Source organism: Pseudophryne corroboree, chromosome 9 (assembly GCF_028390025.1).
Source record: "Pseudophryne corroboree isolate aPseCor3 chromosome 9, aPseCor3.hap2, whole genome shotgun sequence".
Classification (NCBI taxonomy): Eukaryota; Metazoa; Chordata; class Amphibia; order Anura; family Myobatrachidae; genus Pseudophryne; species Pseudophryne corroboree.
In genome coordinates this window covers 386,256,469-386,278,840 of record NC_086452.1, presented here as the reverse complement: position 1 = coordinate 386,278,840, position 22,372 = coordinate 386,256,469, and the positions used below count along the sequence as shown (strand labels likewise).

At 45.4% G+C, this 22,372-nt stretch overlaps 1 protein-coding gene across 1 annotated transcript in view; it reads left to right on the top strand.

The window, feature by feature from the left end:
• CHDH (choline dehydrogenase) overlaps positions 1–22,372 on the top strand; it is an 80,387-nt gene that overhangs the window by 16,000 nt on the left and 42,015 nt on the right. The window contains exons 2-5 of the mRNA XM_063940826.1: positions 4,096–4,849; positions 4,955–5,106; positions 7,417–7,546; positions 10,213–10,347. Of these exons, the coding sequence (XP_063796896.1) occupies positions 4,111–4,849; positions 4,955–5,106; positions 7,417–7,546; positions 10,213–10,347 (1,156 nt within the window). The 5' untranslated portion in view covers positions 4,096–4,110. The remainder of the gene's footprint in view (positions 1–4,095; positions 4,850–4,954; positions 5,107–7,416; positions 7,547–10,212; positions 10,348–22,372) is intronic.

Here is a 22,372-nt window from a genome sequence, read left to right as displayed (position 1 = left end):
TATTGGAAACCAGTCGGTAGACTGGTATTTGCAAGGACCTTATACTAGAGATGAGGGGGTTCGGTTCTCAGAGAACCGAACCCTACCGAACTTCACTACCTGAGCCCGGATCCGAGTCCGGCTTGGGTTTTCCCGCCTGACTCGGAAACCAGAACGAGGCAAATGTCATCATCCTGCTGTGGGATTCTCACGGGGTTTAGATTCCATATAAGGAGCCACGCGTCGCCGCGATTTTCACTCTAGTCCTGGAGAGTGTAGTGAGAGGACGTGTCTCCGTCCTCAGTGTCTGTGCGGGCGGCGGGAAAGTGGGGTGACGATTATAGTGCTGTCTTGTGCTGCTCAGTCCAGTGTAGTGTCTAAGCTGCATCAGTCAGTCCAGTGACCAGTCACAGTGGTGGTGTCCTCTGCTGCCATATGTCCAGTGCTGCTGTATAGTCCCTTACAGTGTCGCTGTGTTGTCCTGCATCAGACCAGTGGTAGTGTCCTGTGCATCAGTCAGTCCAGTGACCAGTCACAGTGGTGGTGTCTGCTGCCATATGTCCAGTGCTGCTGTATAATAAGTCCCTTACAGTGTCGCTGTGTTGTCCTGCATCAGACCAGTGGTAGTGTTCTGTGCATCAGTCAGTCCAGTGACCAGCCACAGTGGTGGTGTCTGCTGCCATATGTCCAGTGCTGCTGTATAGTCCCTTACAGTGTCGCTGTGTTGTCCTGCATCAGACCAGTGGTAGTGTCCTGTGCATCAGTTAGTCCAGTGACCAGCCACAGTGGTGGTGTCTGCTGCCATATGTCCAGTGCTGCTGTATAATAAGTCCCTTACAGTGTCGCTGTGTTGTCCTGCATCAGACCAGTGGTAGTGTTCTGTGCTGTATATGGGCCCTCATTCCGAGTTGTTCGCTCGCTAGCCGCTTTTCGCAGCAGTACACACGCTAAGCCGCCGCCCTCTGGGAGTGTATCTTAGCTTAGCAGAAATGCGAACGAAGTATTCACAATATTGCGAAAAGATTTTTCTGTGCAGTTTCTGAGTAGCTCGAGATTTACTCTTCCAGTGCGATCAGTTCAGTGCTTGTCGTTCCTGGTTTGACGTCACAAACACACCCAGCATTCGCCCAGACACTCCCCCGTTTCTTCAGCCACTCCCGCGTTTTTCCCAGAAACGGCAGCGTTTTTTCACACACTCCCATAAAACGGCCAGTTTCCGCCCAGAAACACCCACTTCTTGTCAATCACACTCCGATCACCAGAACGAAGAAAAAACCTCGTAATGCCGTGAGTAAAATACCAAACTTCTTAGCAAATTTACTTGGCGCAGTCGCAGTGCGAACATTGCGCATGCGCAATTAGCGGAAAATCGCTGCAATGTGAAGAAAATTACAGAGCGAACAACTCGGAATGAGGGCCATTATTTACTCCAAATAAAGGGGTTAATAACATTTAATCCAAATATAATTTTTACAGGCTTTGCCCTGTGAGGTATAGGGGTACGTTCTCCTGTGTTGCATATTGTGTTATATAACTCCAGAAAAATAATGGAGAATAAAAATTTGGAGGATAAAATAGGGAAAGATCAAGAACCACTTCCTCCTAGTGCTGAAGCTGCTGCCACTAGTCATGACATAGATGATGAAATGCCATCAACGTCGTCTGCCAAGGCCGATGCCCAATGTGATAGTAGAGGGCATGTAAAATCCAAAAAGCCAAAGTTCAGTAAAAAGACCCCAAAAAAAATAATTTAAATGGTCTGAGGAGAAACATAAACTTGCCAATATGCCATTTATTACACGGAGTGGCAAGGAACGGCTGAGGCCCTGGCCTATATTCATGACTAGTGGTTCAACTATGACGATGGAATCCCTCATACTCCCGCTAGAAAAATGCTAAGAGTTAAGCTGGCAAAAGCACAGCAAAGAACTGTGCGTTCTAAGATGGAATCACAAATCTCCAAGGAGAGTCCAAGTGTCTCGGCGGTTGCGATGCCTGGCCTTCCCAACACTGGACGGGAAGAGGTGGCTCCTTCCACCATTTGCACGCCCTCTGCAAGTGCTGGAAGGAGCACCCACAGTCCAGTTTTTGATATTCAAATTGAAGATGTCACTGATGAAGTACACCAGGATGAGGATATGGGTGTTGCTGGCGCTGAGGAGGAAGTTGACGATGAGGATACTGATGGTGATGTGGTTTGTTTAAATCAGGCACCGGGGGAGACACCTGTTATCCGTGGGATGAATAAGCCCATTGTGATTCCTGGGCAAAATACCAAAAAAGCCACCTCTTCGGTGTGGAATTATTTCTCCACAAATCCGGACAACAGGTGTCAAGCCATGTGTTGCCTCTGTCAATCTGTAATAAGTAGGGGTAAGGATGTTAACGACATAGGAACATCCTTCCTTATATGTCACCTGCTGCGCATTCATCAGAAGTCAGTGTCAAGTTGTGAAACTTTGGGTAAGAGCGTAAGCAGTCCACTGACACCTAAATCCCTTCTTACCCAAGCTCCTGCAAGCCACACCACCAACTCCCTCAATGTCAACTTCCTCCTCAGCGGCACCAGTAGCAGCATCTCACAAATGCCAACTCGTTCCTAGGCAGGCTACGCTATGTATCACTGCTTTCCGTAAGAGGCACATCGCTGACAACCTCTTATGGAAACTGAGGGACATCATCGCACAATGGCTTACCCCAAGTAGACTCTCCTGGGGCTTTGTGATATCGGACAATGCCACCAATATTGTGCGTGCATTACATCTGAGCAAATTCCAGCACGTCCTATGTTTTGCACATACAATTAATTTGGTGGTGCAGAATTTTTTTTTAAATGAAAGGGTCGTGCAGGAGATGCTGTCGGTGGCCCGAAAAATTGCGGGCCACTTTCGGCATTCAGCCACCGTGTGCCGAAGACTAGAGCACCATCAAACACTCCTGATCCTCCCCTGCCATCACCTGAAGTAAGAGGTGGTAACGAGGTGGAATTGAATGCTCTATATGCTTCAGAGGATGGAGGAGCAGCAAAAGGCCATTCAAGCCTATACATCTACCTACGATATAGGCAAAGGAGGGGGAATGCACCTGACTCAAGTGCAGTGGAGAATGATTTCCGTCTTGTACAAGGGTCTCCAACCCTTCGAACTTGCCACACGTGAAGTCAGTTCAGACACTGCCAGCTTGAGTCAGGTCATTCCCCTCATCATGCTTTTGCAGAAGCAGCTGTAGAAATTGAAGGAGGAGCTAAGACGGAGCGATTCCGCAAAGTATGTGGGACTTGTGGATGGAGCCCTTCATTTGCTTTGCCAGGATTCAAGGGTGGTCAATCTCTTGAAATCAGAGCACTACATTTTGGCCACCGTGCTCGATCCTAGGTTTAAAGCCTATGTTGTATCTCTCTTTCCAGCAGACACAAGGTGAGTAGTTGGGATTTACCACCGGGGAAATCCCGGTTCTTTGTATGCCGCAATTGGTCCGAGGAGATGTTCAGTCCAAATGTTTACTGGGGTAGAGTTTGTCACGAGTCCAATTGTATAGTGATGTGTCTATCAGGTTCAGGCTCTACGCGTTTTGCTGGTCCAAACACCCCAGCTTCCTCAGGAGCAAAAGATGGGGTGTTTGGACCAGCAAAACGCATAGAGCTTGAACCTGATTTGGACTGAACATCTCCTCGGACCAATTGCGTCATGCAAAGAACTGGGATTTCCCCGATGCTAATTTCCAACTACTCTGCTGTGCTAAGCATTGGGGACTTTCTGCATGTGAAATCGAGATCAAAAAACTGCCCTTGCCAATCATATACAGACATTCCGTTGGAAGGAGTCCTAGCTGGAGTCTGAATTATACTACAAAACGAGCCATCTAAGTGTCTACCTTAACAGTGTTTTAAGAAATCATATCAATCTCAAAGAGCACTGTGACAGTCATATGTACTTTTACGTTTTTATATTTTTAATTATTGTGTGTTGTAATAAATTGTATTAAACCATCCCTCTAGCATTGTTCTTACAGCCAGCGTTAGTACACCCCTCTTTTTTTATATAACATTTCATGCAAGATTAAGGTTTCCTTTGGTAATGTGTGTGTATATATACTACATAGTTCTGTTTCTTCTAGGATACGCCAACAAGAATGACTCAAATGTTTAAAATGCTAAACAGAATCTACTTGTATTCCATCACTAGAATACAAGGTTCCAATGGTTTCCTTTCTGACTTCCTTAAAAGACAACCTTTGGTTGGACTAAGCTCACCCCTGTCCAGTTCTGGCCCACTTAATGTGGATTCATTCAGTTATATCATAGTGGGGGCTGGTTCAGCAGGTTGCGTATTGGCCAATCGGCTTTCTGAAAGCCCCGATGAGTCTGTGCTGGTTTTGGAAGCAGGACCAAAAGACCTAATGTTGGGCTGCAAGAGAATCTCTTGGAAGATACACATGCCAGCTGCCCTAATGTACAATCTTTGTGATGATAAATACAACTGGTTTTATCACACTGTGCCCCAGAAACACATGGATAACAGGGTAATGTACTGGCCTAGAGGTAGAGTTTGGGGTGGATCTTCCTCTCTGAATGCCATGGTGTATGTTCGAGGACATGCAGAGGACTTAAATCGATGGGATGCACAAGGTGCTACAGGTTGGGATTATAGTCATTGCTTACCATATTTTAAGAAGGCCCAATCCCATGAACTGGGACCGGACAACTACAGAGGAGGTAGCGGACCACTACATGTCTCAAGAGGGAAGACGGACCATCCTCTCCATCACGCGTTCATCAAGGCTGCCAAGCAGGCAGGATACCCATTCACAGAGGACATGAATGGATTCCAGCAAGAAGGTGTTGGGTGGATGGACATGACTATATACAAAGGTAAGCAGTGATGCCACCAAGTCATAAATAAATGTAAGATCTGCATCAATGCTAAACATTAGGTTCCTCATTTTTTCTTTACCTGATGAGAATGTTATTGTTGAGGTCAGAGATGGAGTGCGGCCAGCGCTTACCTACGTCCAGCAATGACTCGTGCCAATGTAGCTGTCAAGGAGAAGACTCTGGTCACTAAAATACTTTTCCAAGGACAGCGAGCTAAAGGTGTGGAGTATGTGCAAAATGGACAAAAGAAAAAAGTGAGTACATTGCTGGCTGTGTCCAAACATGGAAATAAAACATGTTTACAATCTTATGTACATCACGGCCTCTGCAGCTAGTGCTCGGAAAAAAAATGATAATTTTCATGTACAGTTATTAGTATCAGATCAATACAAAGACCACCATTTATCTAATTTCAGATACAGTATTAATTAGCTGTCTGTTTGACATTAACAATCTTCTTTAAAGCAATACAGATTTTCTAAATATTGCATATATACAGTAGAATGCAGTCAGGTTTGTACACTCAAGTGCATTCACAGATGCGATTTCGCTCGCTATGCAATTGCAAAAATACACTAATGACTCAGATGCCGTCTTGTGCATAAAGACGCTCATTTACGTACAAAAGCAGAAACATCGGACGCACATTGGTCGACCATCGAACTTTTGAGTGAAGCTGGGTACACACCTATACAACTGTCGTCCCATTCTCCCGATATCTGGTGAACAGTTGACGATTGTATAGGTGTGTATGCAGTACCGATGCAGGAGTGTTAACCGATAAATACTTATAACGCTCCTGCAACGGTTAGGGTTGGGAGATCGCATCTCATGTGCTGCACAGCCGACCTTCCGATCTCCACAGACGAGCCCCTCACATTCACTTCCTGCTCTGCTGCTGCTGACGCCTCTCAAAGGGGGTCACGGTAGGTACACTGCTCAGCTGATCGGGTGCATTTAACCCGATCTGCTGAGAATCGGGAATGTGTGTACCCAGCTTGAGTTTATGGTGTCTCAGACAGAGTAGCTTTCCTAAGATGCTGAGGGCTCTCCAGCTGTGACTGCATTCACCGTGGCTGAATTTGGCAAACACAGAAAGTGTTACCGTCACGCCTGCGTTTTTTTAGCCATTCCCCCATTAGCCATTCCCCAACCGCTGACTACCTGTCACTTACCTTGCAGATAAATCCTTTGAGTGTGTGCTATCACTAATCAGTCGCTGCACGTGCGGCTTTGGCTCATGCGAGGTGACAAAAAATCAATCCACTTGCATCTGACATGTACATTGCGTGCAACTATAAATCAGGCCCTGTGGATGGTAGTGCTGGCTGTGGGAAATAACAAATACAAATTGCATTGTTTATCAGTGATTTGTTAGTTTCTGTTTCCAATCTCCTTACCGATAATTAAAGAATTGTAAAGATTTGGAGAACTATCCAAGTTCAAAATGAATTATTTCAAGTCCATAGCATTATGGACATTAATGTACAGTACCACACTCCACAACCGGTGGCCTTACACACACATTCCCATCATAATGTTACCAAAATATACTCAAGCCTGAATTTACCATCACTTGGCTTGGCTGGTTTATGTACTAAGCTCACATTGAGGCTCCCTTCCCAAAACCCTGCGTCCGCTTCACACTAAGCAGATCAAGCAAACGACTGTATATACATTTCCTTATCATTAACAGTCATAAACTATGTGACCATGAGAGACATGTGTCAAGCAGTGAAAACAGTGGAGAATTGGGTAAGTGGAGAAGATGCCCTTAGCAACCAACCAAACAGCTTCAATGTAATATTAATCAAATGGTTCTATCAAATGATAGGTAGAAGTAGAACCTGTTTGGTTACTATGGGCACCTTCTTCACTGGGCCACTTCCCCACTCTTCACTGCTTGATACATATCCCCCATACACTAAGCGCCTCTCTCACCACAACCCAAAACACTATAAACCCCCCCATCCTAATATCTCCCAGTCATCCTTATATCTTTCGGCCCTCTCTATCACTTTACCTCAACAGTATTACATACTGCAATATTTACTTCACGATGGGCGGGATGTAACAGTCCTAATTTGCCGGATGTGCAGGATGCCAGACGAACTTGGACGTTTTTTTAAAGGAGCAATCGTTTACAAGGCATGGTTTTGCCTTGTAAATGAATGCCCCTTTAAAAAAACATCCAGATTCGGCCAGCATCCCGCACGTCCAGTAAACTCGGACTTCTTCCATCCTGCCTCATGTCTTTTCCACAGTTGTTCAAGTAAAAATAATGTAATCAAATAATTTTCTGGTAACTGTAATAGTGTACCTCTTATTTTTGGCAACCTAATGGAAAGGCAGGCTATTTGACATTTAGGAATTGCCACCTATCTGATTTTTTTTGTTGATTTTTTTTTAACTCAAATAAAATTGTAGTTGAGATTAGAATACTTAAATTTCCTTTCTAATGTCTTTAGCACAACACCCAAATGAACCTGACGTAACTTTTTTAATTATTGATCATTTTTTGAGCCAATTGCATAGACTGAACCTGTTGCAATGTCACTATGTAGGCATTTGCCAGCAAAGAGGTGATCTTAAGTGGTGGTGCCATAAATTCTCCCCAACTTCTTATGTTGTCCGGGATTGGAGATGCCACAGAACTCGCCAAATTAGGAGTACCAGTGATTTCTCACCTTCCAGGTATGTCTATTGCGCAATTCAATACTCTATGCTGGAAATTATTTGATATAGATGTACTATATACATTATGCTTAAGTGTACATTTAATTACATGATTAGTTCAAAGTTTCTTTAAGTAAAGCATGTTAACATAGGCTGGGTCTGGTTCATAGGGTCGAACATACTTAGATCGACAGTGTCTAGGTCGACCACTATTGGTCGACAGTGACTCAGTCTACACCTAAAATAGGTCAACACAAGCATTAGGTCGACATGGGCAAGGTCGACATGACAAAAGTTGTTTTTTTTAAATGTTGGTGTCGTTTTCTTCGAAGAATGAACGAGAACCCCAATTTGTACACCGTGTCCCCTCGCATGGCTCACTTCACTCGCCATGATTCGGGCAAGGTGCCTCGCTCCACTACCGCTATGCTCGGCATAGGTTACCGTTCCCAATCAAGTCCATGTGGATCATACAGTATGAAAAAGAAAAAAAAATATTTTTTTTACAACTCATGTCAACATTTTGTCATGTCGATCTAGTACATGTCGACTTAGAACCCATGCCGACCAATAGTGGTCGACCTAGAGACCGGATACCTATAAGCTTACCATACTACCCCTTAAAAGCAGGACACTTATAAATTATACTTATAAATCACACAGGTTCTATGGCTGATTATAACAATGTGAAATGCAGGCTTGAAGTCAGCCATTCACAGAATCTGTGTAATTAATGAGTGTCTCGGGTTGGGTTGGTTTTGCCAGCGGTCACAAAACCGTCCGTGGCATCCTGAAGATCGGAATCCTGACAGGGGAAAGTAAGTATACCTACCTTCCCCGCCTGTCCCCCTAAACCTAAACCTTCTACCCCTCCCGCCCCCCCCCCCTCCCCCCGCAGCCTTACCCTAAACCTTCCGCTAATGGTGCTTAAGCCTAACCATCCAGGTGGTGCCTCAACCTATCCCCCCCCCCCCCCCCCTCACAGCTTGAACCTAACAACCCCCCCCTCCCCCTGGGGTGCTGCCTATACCTAAACCTCTCCCCACAGCCTGACCTAACCTCCACCACACTGCGACTTACCTCTCAGGCGGGCTGGTGTCCCCTCATTCGGCATCCCAGTTGTCCGAATTCCAGCGCCGGGATGGTGTACCTATTCAGAATGCTGGTGTCGGCATTCAGAATAATGTTGGAATTCTGCCGTCGGTATTCTAACTGGAACCCCCCTAGTTTAAAGGGATAGTAGGGTAAACCTATGTTAACATAGAAATCCTCTTTCCATTTTGTGCCCATCTCGGAACACAGTAAATGTTACCTTGTTACCTTATTAATTATAATAGTATTTACATTATAAGTCTATTTTTCATAATGTAGCATTATAACTAATGTTATACTCAAGAGCAGTGGTTCTCAAACTCTGTCCTCAGCAGGTGCACTGTGTATCACCAACTGTCACATTTTAAAAATCTACAGGTGACCTGCAAAACATGGACCGTGTGGGGTCCTGAGGACCGAGTTTGAGAACCTGTGCTCAAGAGCATAACTACAACTCTTTGGGCCCCAGAGGAACATTTTGAGGGGCCCCTCCAAAAACTTTCTGAAAGGGCTGCTCCAAAACTGTTATGTCATGTAATACCATTTGATATACAAAAGTAGCAAGTTGCTCAAATGAATTAATTGGTCAGTTACAGGCAGCTGCTGGCAAAGAAGGGGTTGATTTAGACAAGAAAAAAAACACAAAATGTCCCTGCACACTATAATGGACCAGTAAATGAGATGTATACCATTTATAAATATAAAATAAACTTACCTTGGGCTATGTGATAAATATAGCAGACTTTGATTGTAAACTTTGTGGGCCCCAGACAGTGATGCAAGTAGAAATATTTTCTTAGTGGTATTGAGTGCCGAAAAATGGGCGTGGTCATGTGTTGTGAGGGGTGTGGTCACATGCTGCTAGTGGGAGTGGCTACATGACACTAGCGGTGTGGGCACACGACAGCCCCTTTTTGGGGGGAATTTGGAGGTAAGGCTAAAAAATATAGTAATGCCTCCGGTATAATAGAAATATATAGTGATACTTCCAGTATAATAGAAATATATAGTACTGCCCCCAATTTAATAACAATATATAGTAGTGCCTCCATTATAACAGGAAAATACAGCCACTGTCGCACTCCCAGTAACCCTGACAAAGTGGGAGGAGCCGTCATGCCGCCAAGCACCAAGGTCTTGTTGCTATGTGGCACATTATAATTGTGGTAATAGCAAAGTGTGTGGCAAGTGGTACTGCGTACCCGCTGCCAAATTCTTAAGGGTACTCCGTACCCGCATACTTGCACCACTTGCCCCAGAGGAACATTTTGAAGGGGCCCATCCAAAATATCTTAGAGGGGGTAAGAGGCAATCTAGAAATACTGGCATATGAAACTGCCAAATGTAGAAAATGTGGCATATGACAGAAGGGTGTTAGTGAACAAGTTATTGTCAAAACCGACCACACAAATAACACAACAGCGGTGAGTGACAGCTGCGCCACATTATGCAGTTGGTGGTAGCATCAGCGCTCTGTTATTGCCCAGTGAATGAATACTGGGTTCTTAGGCTACTGCAACGGCCATGCATTTAATAGGAGTGCGAGCTATTGTGCTTTTATATTGTTAGTGATAGTTATGTTCTTCTTCTAGGAGTGGGGCAGAATCTCCAGGACCACCTTGAGGTATACATCCAGCAGATGTGCACCAAGCCTGTCACTTTATACAGCGCACAGAAGCCACTCATGATGCTAAAGATCGGTTTGGAGTGGATGTGGAAATTCACAGGTGTGTGGGGTATGGGTTAATGATAATGAACACTGGGGTGAATTTACTCAGCAGAACACCAGTACTGGACTGGTTCCCAGCCTGGGAAACTGTGACGGAGAAGGAACTAGCACAGCGCGGTTTACTTACTGCGCCCTCCTGCAACTCTTACTGACTACATTGCTCCTGGTTGGCTTTGCAGACATGTATTTAAATGATCAGATCCAGGCTTATTTACTTTGCATTACGCAGAGATGTTTTCTGTATGTAAATTAATTCCATGCAGATTGCCGTATCGCCAGGAAACAGAAATAAACAGCTGTGCTTGATGATACAGATACATGGCTAAAAAGCATAGTAAGTAGCTAGAAAACAAAGCAATGGATTTACTAAATGGTGAAGGTAGGCATGTACATGCTAATAACTTAAAGTAACCTGAAGGTGGAGAACCTTTTTAAACGAGATCAGATTATTTTTATATGTAAATGTATAACTGTCTTATATTGCACATTTTCTGTCAACCTCCTTTGTTATCAAAATGAATCAGAATCCCAGCATGCAATACCACAGACAGCTACTTAGTTGTAAATTTACTAAGATGGAATTTCTATTTAAGATGGGATGTTGCTATAGCAACCAATCCGATTCTACTTCTCATTTATCTAGCACCTTCTAGAAGAGGGGTGGCCGGACTTTTGGGACCTGGGATCTACTTTTTGTTCACTTATTTGACGCCGGTAGATCACCGGTAAGTAACACCAATAATAACGCTCACATTTAAAAATAGCATTAATAATGATGCTATCAAATAACAGTACCAATAATAACACGCACATTTGTAGGTGTTAATGCTGTATATGATACATAGTATCAGAGGCGTATCTAGGGCAGGGTGAGCAGGGCATATGCCCTGGGCGCCGTAGCAGGCTTGACAGAAGGGGGCGCTGCCGGCCACGGCAGTTTATATGGTGCAGTGTCAGCCGCTGAACATACATCCCGCCCCACCTCTGCTCCGGACTGTCCAAGGGCAGCTGGGGACAGTAGGACTGTTTAGTCGCGCCCACAATGATGTGGAAATGTAGCCACCGCCGGACCAATAGGAGAAGAATGGGATGGGGAAGAACAGCAGGCAAGAGCATTGGGTGGGTGGGGCATCCGAAAGCATCCCAGGCTATGTTTAAATGTTAATCAATGGAGTCTGGCCGCTGGCACCTCCGCATAGTGGATTGAGCTGGTGCCCGATCGGTGCTGCTGAGCAGTAGAGAGTGACAAACGCTGCGGATCGCAGTGAGGGGGAATCACACTACTGAAGATCGCGGTGACACATGATAAGCGGGCGCCATGGACACACGCTCAGCACTAGCAGCAGGGGCACATGATGAAGTGTATGACCCTTTCGGCGCTGTTACTTCTGCTGGACGCTCCTCCCCCCAACCCTCTAACACACATGGCAGCGAAAACCTGGTCCCTCTACTCTGGAGAAGGAGCAGTGTATGCACGGAGCAGAAAGCTTCCTGCAGCCACAATGTCCCCACATCTTTGTTTAGCAACAGCTGGTGAGTGAAGTGAACATGATGGGGGTGGGATGTATGATGAGGTAGAGTATGAGGATGGTAATGTATGACTGCCATCACCTGTGGTGAGCTAGTTAGTTGATAAGAAAGGTGTTTCACCACAGGTGATGGCAATCATACATTACCAGGAAAGTCCAGGAACAGAGCATTTTCTCCCTCATGGAGAGGGTCAGGTAGGCAAGTATGAGGAGGTGTCTGAGTGTTGCAGTGTACTGTATAAGGGGTGGGGGGGGGGGGGGGGAGGGTGTATGAGCAAGAGGGACTGGGAGGGCTGTAGTATATGGGGGGCTTGGAGTATATGTTGGGTCTGTAGTGTATAAGAGAGGACTTACTGGGTGTTGCTGTATATGAGGGATGCTGTCTGGGTGTTGGGGTGTATGAGAAAGGAAAGGCTGGGTGCTATAGTATATGAGGGCGATGCTGGGGTTGTAGTGTATGAGAGGGGTGCTATAGTGTATAAGAGGGGTTGCTGGGGGTTGGCGTGTATAAGGAAGAGGCTGGGTGTAGAAGTGTATGAGGTGGGGTTGGAGTGTATGAGGCAGGGGGGTTGGGTGCTGTAGTATATGGGGGGGGTGTTGGGGTGTATGTGGAAGGGGGACTGGGTGCTGTAGTATATGGGGGGTGTTGGGGTGTATGAGGAAGGGGGGATGGTTGCTGTAGTATATGGGGGGGTGTTGGGGTGTATGAGGTACGGGGACTGGGTGCTGTAGTATATGGTGGGGTGTTGGGGTGTATGAGGTATGGGGACTGGGTGCTGTAGTGTATGAATGAGGTGATGCTGGGTGTTGGGGTGTATGAGGAAGATGGGATGGGTGCTGTAGTAGTTGAGGGGGGTGTTGTAGTGTATAAGGAAGGGAGGCTGGGTGTTAGAGTGTATGAGGAAGGGGGCGAGGTGTTTTAGTATATGAGAGGAGGGCTGTCTGGTTGTAGTGTATGAGGAAGGGGGGCTGGGTGTTAGAGTATGGGTGCAGGTGTCTGGGTGTTGGAGTGTATGGAAGAAGGTGTCTCTGTGTTGGAGTGTATGGGGGAAGGTGTCTGGGTGTTGGAGTGTATGGGGTATTAGTATCAGAGGCGGAACTTGCGAGTGATGGGTCCAGGTGCAAACATATGTCTTGGCCCCCCCCCCCCCCTTTCCCGCCTCTGCCTTACAGGGAGAGGCAGTGGATGACTGAGGAGGCAGTCATCACTCTGAAGGCAGAGAATGACAAAAAGAGGCAGTGGGTTACAGGTAGAGGCAGAGGGCGATGCATACCTCTTAACATTGTGGTCAATGGAGTGGAACCATGTGCACACTAAAGGAGCACGTCTGCTCGCAAAGGAGGCAGAGCCTAAGGGAAGGGAGGCATCACTGTGGGAACATGCCCAGCAATCTCCGAGATACTGGGCAGCCCCCAGGCTCCCCCTACACTTTGAGTAGATGCCATACGCATGTGCACGGCATCTGTTCAAGTGCTACTTAGCAGAGCACCAGTGTGTGCTTCCCCCAACTATCCCTCCCACCCCTTCCCCACTGCAGGACACTGTGGCCCACATATGGGACAGCGTGACATTCCTAGAAAAATGGGACAGTTGAGAGGTATGGGTGATAGGCAGAGGCAGATGGTGACAGAATGAGGTGGTGGGTGACAATGGGCAGTTGAGGGTTACTGGAGATGTTGAGGGTGTCAATTGGTCATAGCAGGAGGCAGAGGGTAGCAGAGGGTGACACCAAGAGGCAGTAGGTAACTGGGGAGAGGAGTGTGACAGGGAGAGGCATTGGGTGATAGCAGGAGAGGCAGTAGGTGATAGCAGGAGAGTCAGAGGGTGACAGCAGGAGATAGTGGGTGACAGTGGGAGATAGCGGGTGACAGGGAGAAGCTGAGGGTGACTGGGGAGACAGAGGGTTTCAGTAACTGACAGCAGGAGGCAGAGCCTGGCAGTGGGAGCAGAGGGTGACAGGAGACGCAGAGTGTGACAGGCAGTGGGAGACGCAGTGGGTGATAGGAGGAGACACACTGGGTGACAGCAGGAGGCTGAAGGTGTCAGTGGGTGACAGAGGGGCAGATGTATTAACCTGGAGAAGGCATAAGGAAGTGATAAACCAGTGATATGTGCAAGGTGATAAAGGCACCAGCCAATCAGCTCCAATATGTAAATTAACAGTTAGGATCTGATTGGCTGGTGCCTTTGTCACCTTGCACATATCACTGGTTTATCACTTCCTTATGTCTTCTCCAGGTTAATACATCTGCCCCAGAGTGTGACTGGAGAACATGGTCAGTATCTCATGAACTGCCCCCCCCCCCCCATCCCCATCCCTTCCCTACAGCACGGCAGGAAATCACCCTGAACACATTTTTAGCACACCATACCAACCCCCTTCCTATACCCCGCAGATCGACACTTTATTCACACAAACCCTGGTTACAGTACATAACCGGCACTTACCAGGAGCTGCTTCTGCCTCAGTACCGGTGACAGCCGCCAGCACCCCTCCTAGAAGCGAAGCTGCCTTCCACCCTGATCTGGCTCTGAGAGGAGCGATACGGCAGCAGAGCTCTCTTCTGCTGCGGGCAGGAGTTAAACATCACCGGAGGGGAACGGAGAGACAGGGGCCCTGCCGCAGTGCACACCCACTCTCTGCAGCCTGTGTCATCCGGATAGGAGTGAGAGATTGGTACAGTACATTGCACCGGCTGCAGCACCGGAAGTTCCGCCACTGATTAATATTGTATGGGGGGAGATGCTGCTTGGGTGTTGGTAGTGAATTAAGGGCCAGGAGGAATGTCTGAGTGCTTCAGGGGTGCTGGTACTAGTGAATTTGAGGGGTGTGTCTGGGCTGGGTGTTGGTAATTAATGTGTGTGTGTAGGTGGGGGGCACTAATCACTATTTTGACTTTGGACACATCTTATAAACTTACGCCTCTGCTACCTGTGATTTTATTGTGCAGTGTTTGTCTACTCTAAGGAGCCTGGCCATGGAGTGCAGCTGTAAGTAAGCTCTGCCGTGCAAAGACAAGAATATTTTATTTGACTGTCTCTGTCTGTCTCCAGTCTCTGACCTTAAGGTGGATGGTGGGCACAGTTTGACATAATGGGCACTACTACGGTGTGGCATAACTGGCACTACTACTGTGTGTGTCACGTAAATGTGTGTAATGGGTACTACTACTGTGCGGCGTAATGTGTATAATGGGCACACTGTGCGGTGTAATGTGTATAATTGGCACACTGTGCGGCATAAGGTGTATAATGGGCAGGCTGTACAGTGTAATGTGTATAATGGGCATGCTGTGCGGCGTAATGTGTATAATGGGCACGCTGTGCGGCATAAGGTGTATAATGGGCAGGCTGTACAGTGTAATGTGTATAATGGGCATGCTGTGCGGCGTAATGTGTATAATGGGCACGCTGTGTGGCATAAGGTGATAAGGAGTAATACTAATGTGTGGCGTAATGTGTATAATGGGCACGCTGTGTGGCATAAGGTGATAAGGAGTAATACTAATGTGTGGCGTAATGTGAATAAGGAGCACTGTTATGTGGCATGTGAGTTTGTGGCATTTTACTACAGTACATACTGTATATGTAACATGGATCATATTAATTTATGAAAAGCCACCCTGGGCCACCCCTGGTTTAAATAGTGTTTTACAAAAAATAATTAGAAAGCCCAAGCCTTGCTTAAGAATTAAGAAAAAAAAGAGTCCCTAAACCTTCTTTTATATATTAAAAAAGCCCCTTCTTTATTAAAAGAAAAGCCATAGGCCAGCGGTGGCCAACCTGTGGCTCTCAAGCCACATGCGGCTTTCTTTTATGTGATTCGGCTCCTGCACCCGGCACTGCTCCCACTGTCAGCCTGCCTCCACTGAAAGGTGTGCAACTGTTCAGAGGAGGTTTTACTTGCAGCTGGGAGGAGCCCGCACTGCTCCACTCCATGCACGTTGTAACATCATGATGACACATTGCATAATGGGAGGCGGAGCTCAAGGCAGCCATGAGGCAAGTGCTGTGTGGCTGCGGATGGGCTAACTGAGTGCCGATTGGGGGGAGCCCGAGATCTGGTGGGAGGTAGCTGCCTGGGAGTCTCCTCTGCACCACCAGCATAGTGAGCTTAGCGACCCCACTGACCACCACTGAGTCAAAGGAGGAGGTGAAGTGGTCACCATTGTGAATCCTCTACTATTGAGTTTAATAAAGGTCAAATACACATGCTTTCATGTTTATGATTTGTGCACCTTAGGTATCATTTAAACCTGACCCCACACACTTATCTGCTCTATTCCTTCATCCTTCCTCATCTTGCTTTCCAACATTCTTCTTTTCCTCCCTCCTTCCTATTCCTTTTTTCTCAAGCTTTTCTGTCTCCTGTTTCCTGAGGGACTACCCTCCTGTATATCCTTCTTACCACCACATAATACATTCTTGCTACACTTGCGTTTTTTGCTGTCCTGCATTCAGACAGTCGCCGCTGTCGAAGTCAAAAATATTACATAAAAAGAACATACAGACTCCACACATATAAGTCGCTATGCTTGCAAATACGCGCAGCGAGCACAGCAATATATGGTAACATACGCATTTACACGGACATGCCACAGAGATGGATTCGACACATATTTCATACAGCACATAATTATAATAATATCAAGCGCCAGACATCATAATGATTTAAAATTATATAATGGAGTAACGTCATGTATGCGTATTATTGGAGCGGAGCAAGATATACATGTCATATTTGGTATTAAAGCAACCAGATTAATGTGTAGATTCATTTGATACTTGTTATTAAGTTGTAGGACATTGCAACAAGTAGTTATGATTAAATGTATGAAAGCTAAAATCACTCTTATTAGGACAATGGACAGGAAACTCAGGCCAGCCCTTTTAATGTCTTCAAGGCTGAACCTGGTTAGCATACGAACAGACCAGTGACTCATCATGAATGAGAAAGTTCCCTCCCTTAGACTAGATGTGTGCACTCCCCCAAACTAGATAACACATTGCTGATCAGACACACAGGAGTTCATTGTTTTTTTGTCCCAGACGATGATGGAGGTGCTGCCAGACCAGTGCCTACATGATTTTACAGAGAGAGAGAGAGAGAGAGAGTGATATGGAGGGAAGACTTTATATGAGAAAGATATGGTGAAGTATTATGCTTGCCTGTAACTGTATGTATTTTGTATTAACTGCTTACTGTATAAATTGTAACCATGTAACTATATGTATACTGTGCATTGTGATATATTGAATACATATCCCTTTAATAACAAATATATACATCAATGAGCTTTGGAACTCAGATAATGTGTTGGTGTATTGTTTTCTCTTATGGGATGCAGATTTTGCTATGTATAGCGCACATTCATGGCACATGGTAATAAGATGTGCAGGCGTCTACAATATATATTAGAGCGGGCATTTTAAATATTTGTTAGAAAGCAATTTGGTATTTACAGATGAGGGCTCCTCCGCGATATCACGGTCTTAATGGTGCACTGTACATTACAAACGTGGCTGTGATCGACCGGCTAATGATGGACGCATCACGACGCTGACGAATAACATCCACGTGTATTGTTGTCTTACCAGTAAGCCGATGATATGAAAATTCAAGGGACAATGTGTTTCTCATAATATTTGAGATGCTAAAGCGTATTTTTATTGTTGCAAAACAAAGTTCAAATAAGTCATATTGTGTTTGATTCAGATCGGATTGTTTATCTGTTATGTAGATTTAAAAGTACATTTAAAAGTTGCTGCATAGCCTTGATATAGTTTTTTTTTTTTTAAAAACTCAGGCCTAAAGTAACTTCTGGTGCTTGTATAATTTGTGATTTCTTTGTGACAAAGGAAGCCGCATGGTCCTCCATTTTGGACTAACCACATGGCCTGTCCACCATCTTGTGTAAACCTCATGGTAGTGGAAGGGGGAGGAGCAGTGGCCATTTTAGGAAGGTCACTTTCTAAATAGCTGATTTTCACTCTGCTCAGAACAATCAGTTTCCTTTGCCACATTCATAGCACCATTTATGAGTTACCAATGCATTTATTTAACCCATGCCATAGTCAATTACAAATAGTTTCAATTGGGCCTAGTGAGAGTAAATGGTGAGATAAGTGGTTTTTTTTCCTTCTTGTCTGTGAAAAAAAAAAGTGTTTTTTTTCTTTTTCTTCCAAGACTTGTGGAGGATAGCCATTGAAATGCAAATTACCTGTGTAACTACTTTTTTTAGTAGTGAAAAGCACATATCTTTAAGATGCAAATTAGAGGCAGTGAAGAGGTAAGGTGTCTCATAGAAGGCCAGTGAATGATACATATATAATAATATTATAATTATGTGTGTATTTATATAAGTGTATGTTCTGCAAGATAGCTATCCAATCTGAATCATATCATTTAAATTATAGATTATTGCAATCATTATAGATCTGTGTGAAATCGGATACATTTGTTGCTATATAGGTACATTTGAAATAACAGTATTTAAGGAAGTAAGTGTAAAGACACAAACGCAGTTCTGTCCTGGTTGTTAAGGTTTATACAGAAAAAAAACTGGGTGTTGGGTTAAGTGAGCGATTATAGTTAGTATTGCTCACATTTATAGAGACTGTGTGGTAGAGCGCTCGTAGTGTAAAAGGCACGCTGATCACGTGGTTGAGCAAGGTTGCATAGGAATACGGACGCTAAGCACAAAGCACACGATATTTGTTCAATTAAGGTGGGATAGTAGACCTTTAATACAATAGCACATAACTATCCGATTTCAAAAGCAGGTTAAGCAAAAAATTTAGTTTAAAAACTGTAAGCATCTCTGGAATAAAGCTACTGACCTAAAGGAAGTAAAACAATTTTCTGTACAGAAAAACAAGGTGTATTTGAGTGAGTGAAAGCGGAGTGAGTGGAGCTGAACCCGGGAACTAGGTGGTCTAGGTGATATTCTGGAGTGGTAACACTGGGTTAAGTAGAGGCCCGGTGGCGTAGGGTTCGCTACCTTGCGTGATTAGAACTAGGTGGTCTAGGTGATCTAGGTGTCCCATACAACTAGGTGATTTCTAGGTGTTTCTAGGTTGTCTACAGCAATTGTAGGGCATATAGATAACTTGTATCTATAGGCTGTGTGATTGCATCGCATGTCCGTGTGTTCTGCACAGCACAACGTGATACCATTGTGTCATATGCACTGTGGAAAAGCATACGCAGATGTGATTGTATAGACAAAGGGGTTTTTCTTTGATAACGTCGGGAAATCTCCCTGGTGGGCTTCCACTGGAAAGGGTGAAGAATAGTTATCTAATTTCTCTGTTTTTCACCCTACAAAAATTCCAGTAGAAAGATACCGAAAAGGAATTTTTCGCTGCCTCTCTCAGGAAAATATTCCAACAGAACCTCCACCGAGAGAAATCACGGTGCTGTAAGGTCTGATAGGAGCCCTAAGTTGGGTACATCGCGATCCACTATCAACAGTGTATCGTAGTACTGGCCAGCGTGGGCGAGAGCGAGTGGAAGGCGCTCGGAGATACTTCCACCGTCTACTTGCATTGAGTATTTTGGTATTTGTGGGAATTTTTAGTTATTAAAAAGACCCACAAATATGGGAGCCAGTTGCTCAAGTGAGAGACGTTTGTCCAGGGTTCAGGCTGAAGAAGAAAGACCAAATGGGTCAGCAAAATTTACCATGTGTGAAAAAAATGGTTCACACACGGAAGTTTTTTTGCAATGAGTGGGTATGTATGACTGACAAAGATAGGGTATCATTCCCTAGGGTGGGCAGCTTTGAGCCAGAGGTACTGCAGAACATAAAGATTAAAATATGTCTGATTAAATCCAGAAAACAAAAGGTCAGACATACAAATTGTTTAAACCAGTGGCAGCAAGAGGGGTTGGTGAGTTTGATCCTAAGGTATTGCAGGTGGTATGTCTAACCAAAGTCATGTAAGACAAGAATGGAAATATAAGAACTGTTTGAACTTGTAGCAACAATAAACAAGTAGGGAAAAAAAGAGAAAGCAAGTACACCGCCATATGTAGATGTGGAAGCAGTTACGGCCAGCATACAAACTATAGAAAATAATAAAAATATGAAAAATATGACTGTAACCTATATATGTACTAATGAATGTTGAAGTTTTATTTAGGAGGAGAAGGTGACCTGATTGGTTTCAGCCATCTCTCATGCACTCAGAGGAGTATCCAACCGGTAAAAGAAGAGCAGTAGCCTGCGGGGGAAGTGGCTGAGACCAGTGGAACTGGTAAGTATGGTATCATTCGTGTACATATATAGTTAAACCCAAAAATTAGAGATGAGCGCCGGAAATTTTTCAGGTTTTGTGTTTTGGTTTTGGGTTCGGTTCCGCGGCCGTGTTTTGGGTTCGACCGCGTTTTGGCAAAACCTCACCGAATTTTTTTTGTCGGATTCGGGTGTGTTTTGGATTCGGGTGTTTTTTTCCAAAAAACCTAAAAAACAGCTTAAATCATAGAATTTGGCGGTCATTTTGATCCCAAAGTATTATTAACCTCAAAAACCATAATTTCCACTCATTTTCAGTCTATTCTGAATACCTCACACCTCACAATATTATTTTTAGTCCTAAAATTTGCACCGAGGTCGCTGTGTGAGTAAGATAAGCGACCCTAGTGGCCGACACAAACACCGGGCCCATCTAGGAGTGGCACTGCAGTGTCACGCAGGATGGCCCTTCCAAAAAACCCTCCCCAAACAGCACATGACGCAAAGAAAAAAAGAGGCGCAATGAGGTAGCTGTGTGAGTAAGATTAGCGACCCTAGTGGCCGACACAAACACCGGGCCCATCTAGGAGTGGCACTGCAGTGTCACGCAGGATGTCCCTTCCAAAAAACCCTCCCCAAACAGCACATGACGCAAAGAAAAAAAGAGGCGCAATGAGGTAGCTGTGTGAGTAAGATAAGCGACCCTAGTGGCCGACACAAACACCGGGCCCATCTAGGAGTGGCACTGCAGTGTCACGCAGGATGTCCCTTCCAAAAAACCCTCCCCAAACAGCACATGACGCAAAGAAAAAAAGAGGCGCAATGAGGTAGCTGTGTGAGTAAGATAAGCGACCCTAGTGGCCGACACAAACACCGGGCCCATCTAGGAGTGGCACTGCAGTGTCACGCAGGATGTCCCTTCCAAAAAACCCTCCCCAAACAGCACATGACGCAAAGAAAAAGAAAAGAAAAAAGAGGTGCAAGATGGAATTGTCCTTGGGCCCTCCCACCCACCCTTATGTTGTATAAACAGGACATGCACACTTTAACCAACCCATCATTTCAGTGACAGGGTCTGCCACACGACTGTGACTGATATGACGGGTTGGTTTGGACCCCCACCAAAAAAGAAGCAATTAATCTCTCCTTGCACAAACTGGCTCTACAGAGGCAAGATGTCCACCTCATCATCATCCTCCGATATATCACCGTGTACATCCCCCTCCTCACAGATTATCAATTCGTCCCCACTGGAATCCACCATCTCAGCTCCCTGTGTACTTTGTGGAGGCAATTGCTGCTGGTCAATGTCTCCACGGAGGAATTGATTATAATTCATTTTAATGAACATCATCTTCTCCACATTTTCTGGATGTAACCTCGTACGCCGATTGCTGACAAGGTGAGCGGCGGCACTAAACACTCTTTCGGAGTACACACTTGTGGGAGGGCAACTTAGGTAGAATAAAGCCAGTTTGTGCAAGGGCCTCCAAATTGCCTCTTTTTCCTGCCAGTATAAGTACGGACTGTGTGACGTGCCTACTTGGATGCGGTCACTCATATAATCCTCCACCATTCTTTCAATGGGGAGAGAATCATATGCAGTGACAGTAGACGACATGTCCGTAATCGTTGTCAGGTCCTTCAGTCCGGACCAGATGTCAGCATCAGCAGTCGCTCCAGACTGCCCTGCATCACCGCCAGCGGGTGGGCTCGGAATTCTGAGCCTTTTCCTCGCACCCCCAATTGCGGGAGAATGTGAAGGAGGAGATGTTGTTGACAGGTCGCGTTCCGCTTGACTTGACAATTTACTCACCAGCAGGTGTTTGAACCCCAGCAGACTTGTGTCTGCCGGAAAGAGAGATCCAAGGTAGGCTTTAAATCTAGGATCGAGCACGGTGGCCAAAATGTAGTGCTCTGATTTCAACAGATTGACCACCCGTGAATCCTTGCTAAGCGAATTAAGGGCTCCATCCACAAGTCCCACATGCCTAGCGGAATCGCTCCGTGTTAGCTCCTCCTTCAATGTCTCCAGCTTCTTCTGCAAAAGCCTGATGAGGGGAATGACCTGACTCAGGCTGGCAGTGTCTGAACTGACTTCACGTGTGGCAAGTTCAAAGGGCATCAGAACCTTGCACAACGTTGAAATCATTCTCCACTGCGCTTGAGACAGGTGCATCCCACCTCCTATATCGTGCTCAATTGTATAGGCTTGAATGGCCTTTTGCTGCTCCTCCAACCTCTGAAGCATATACA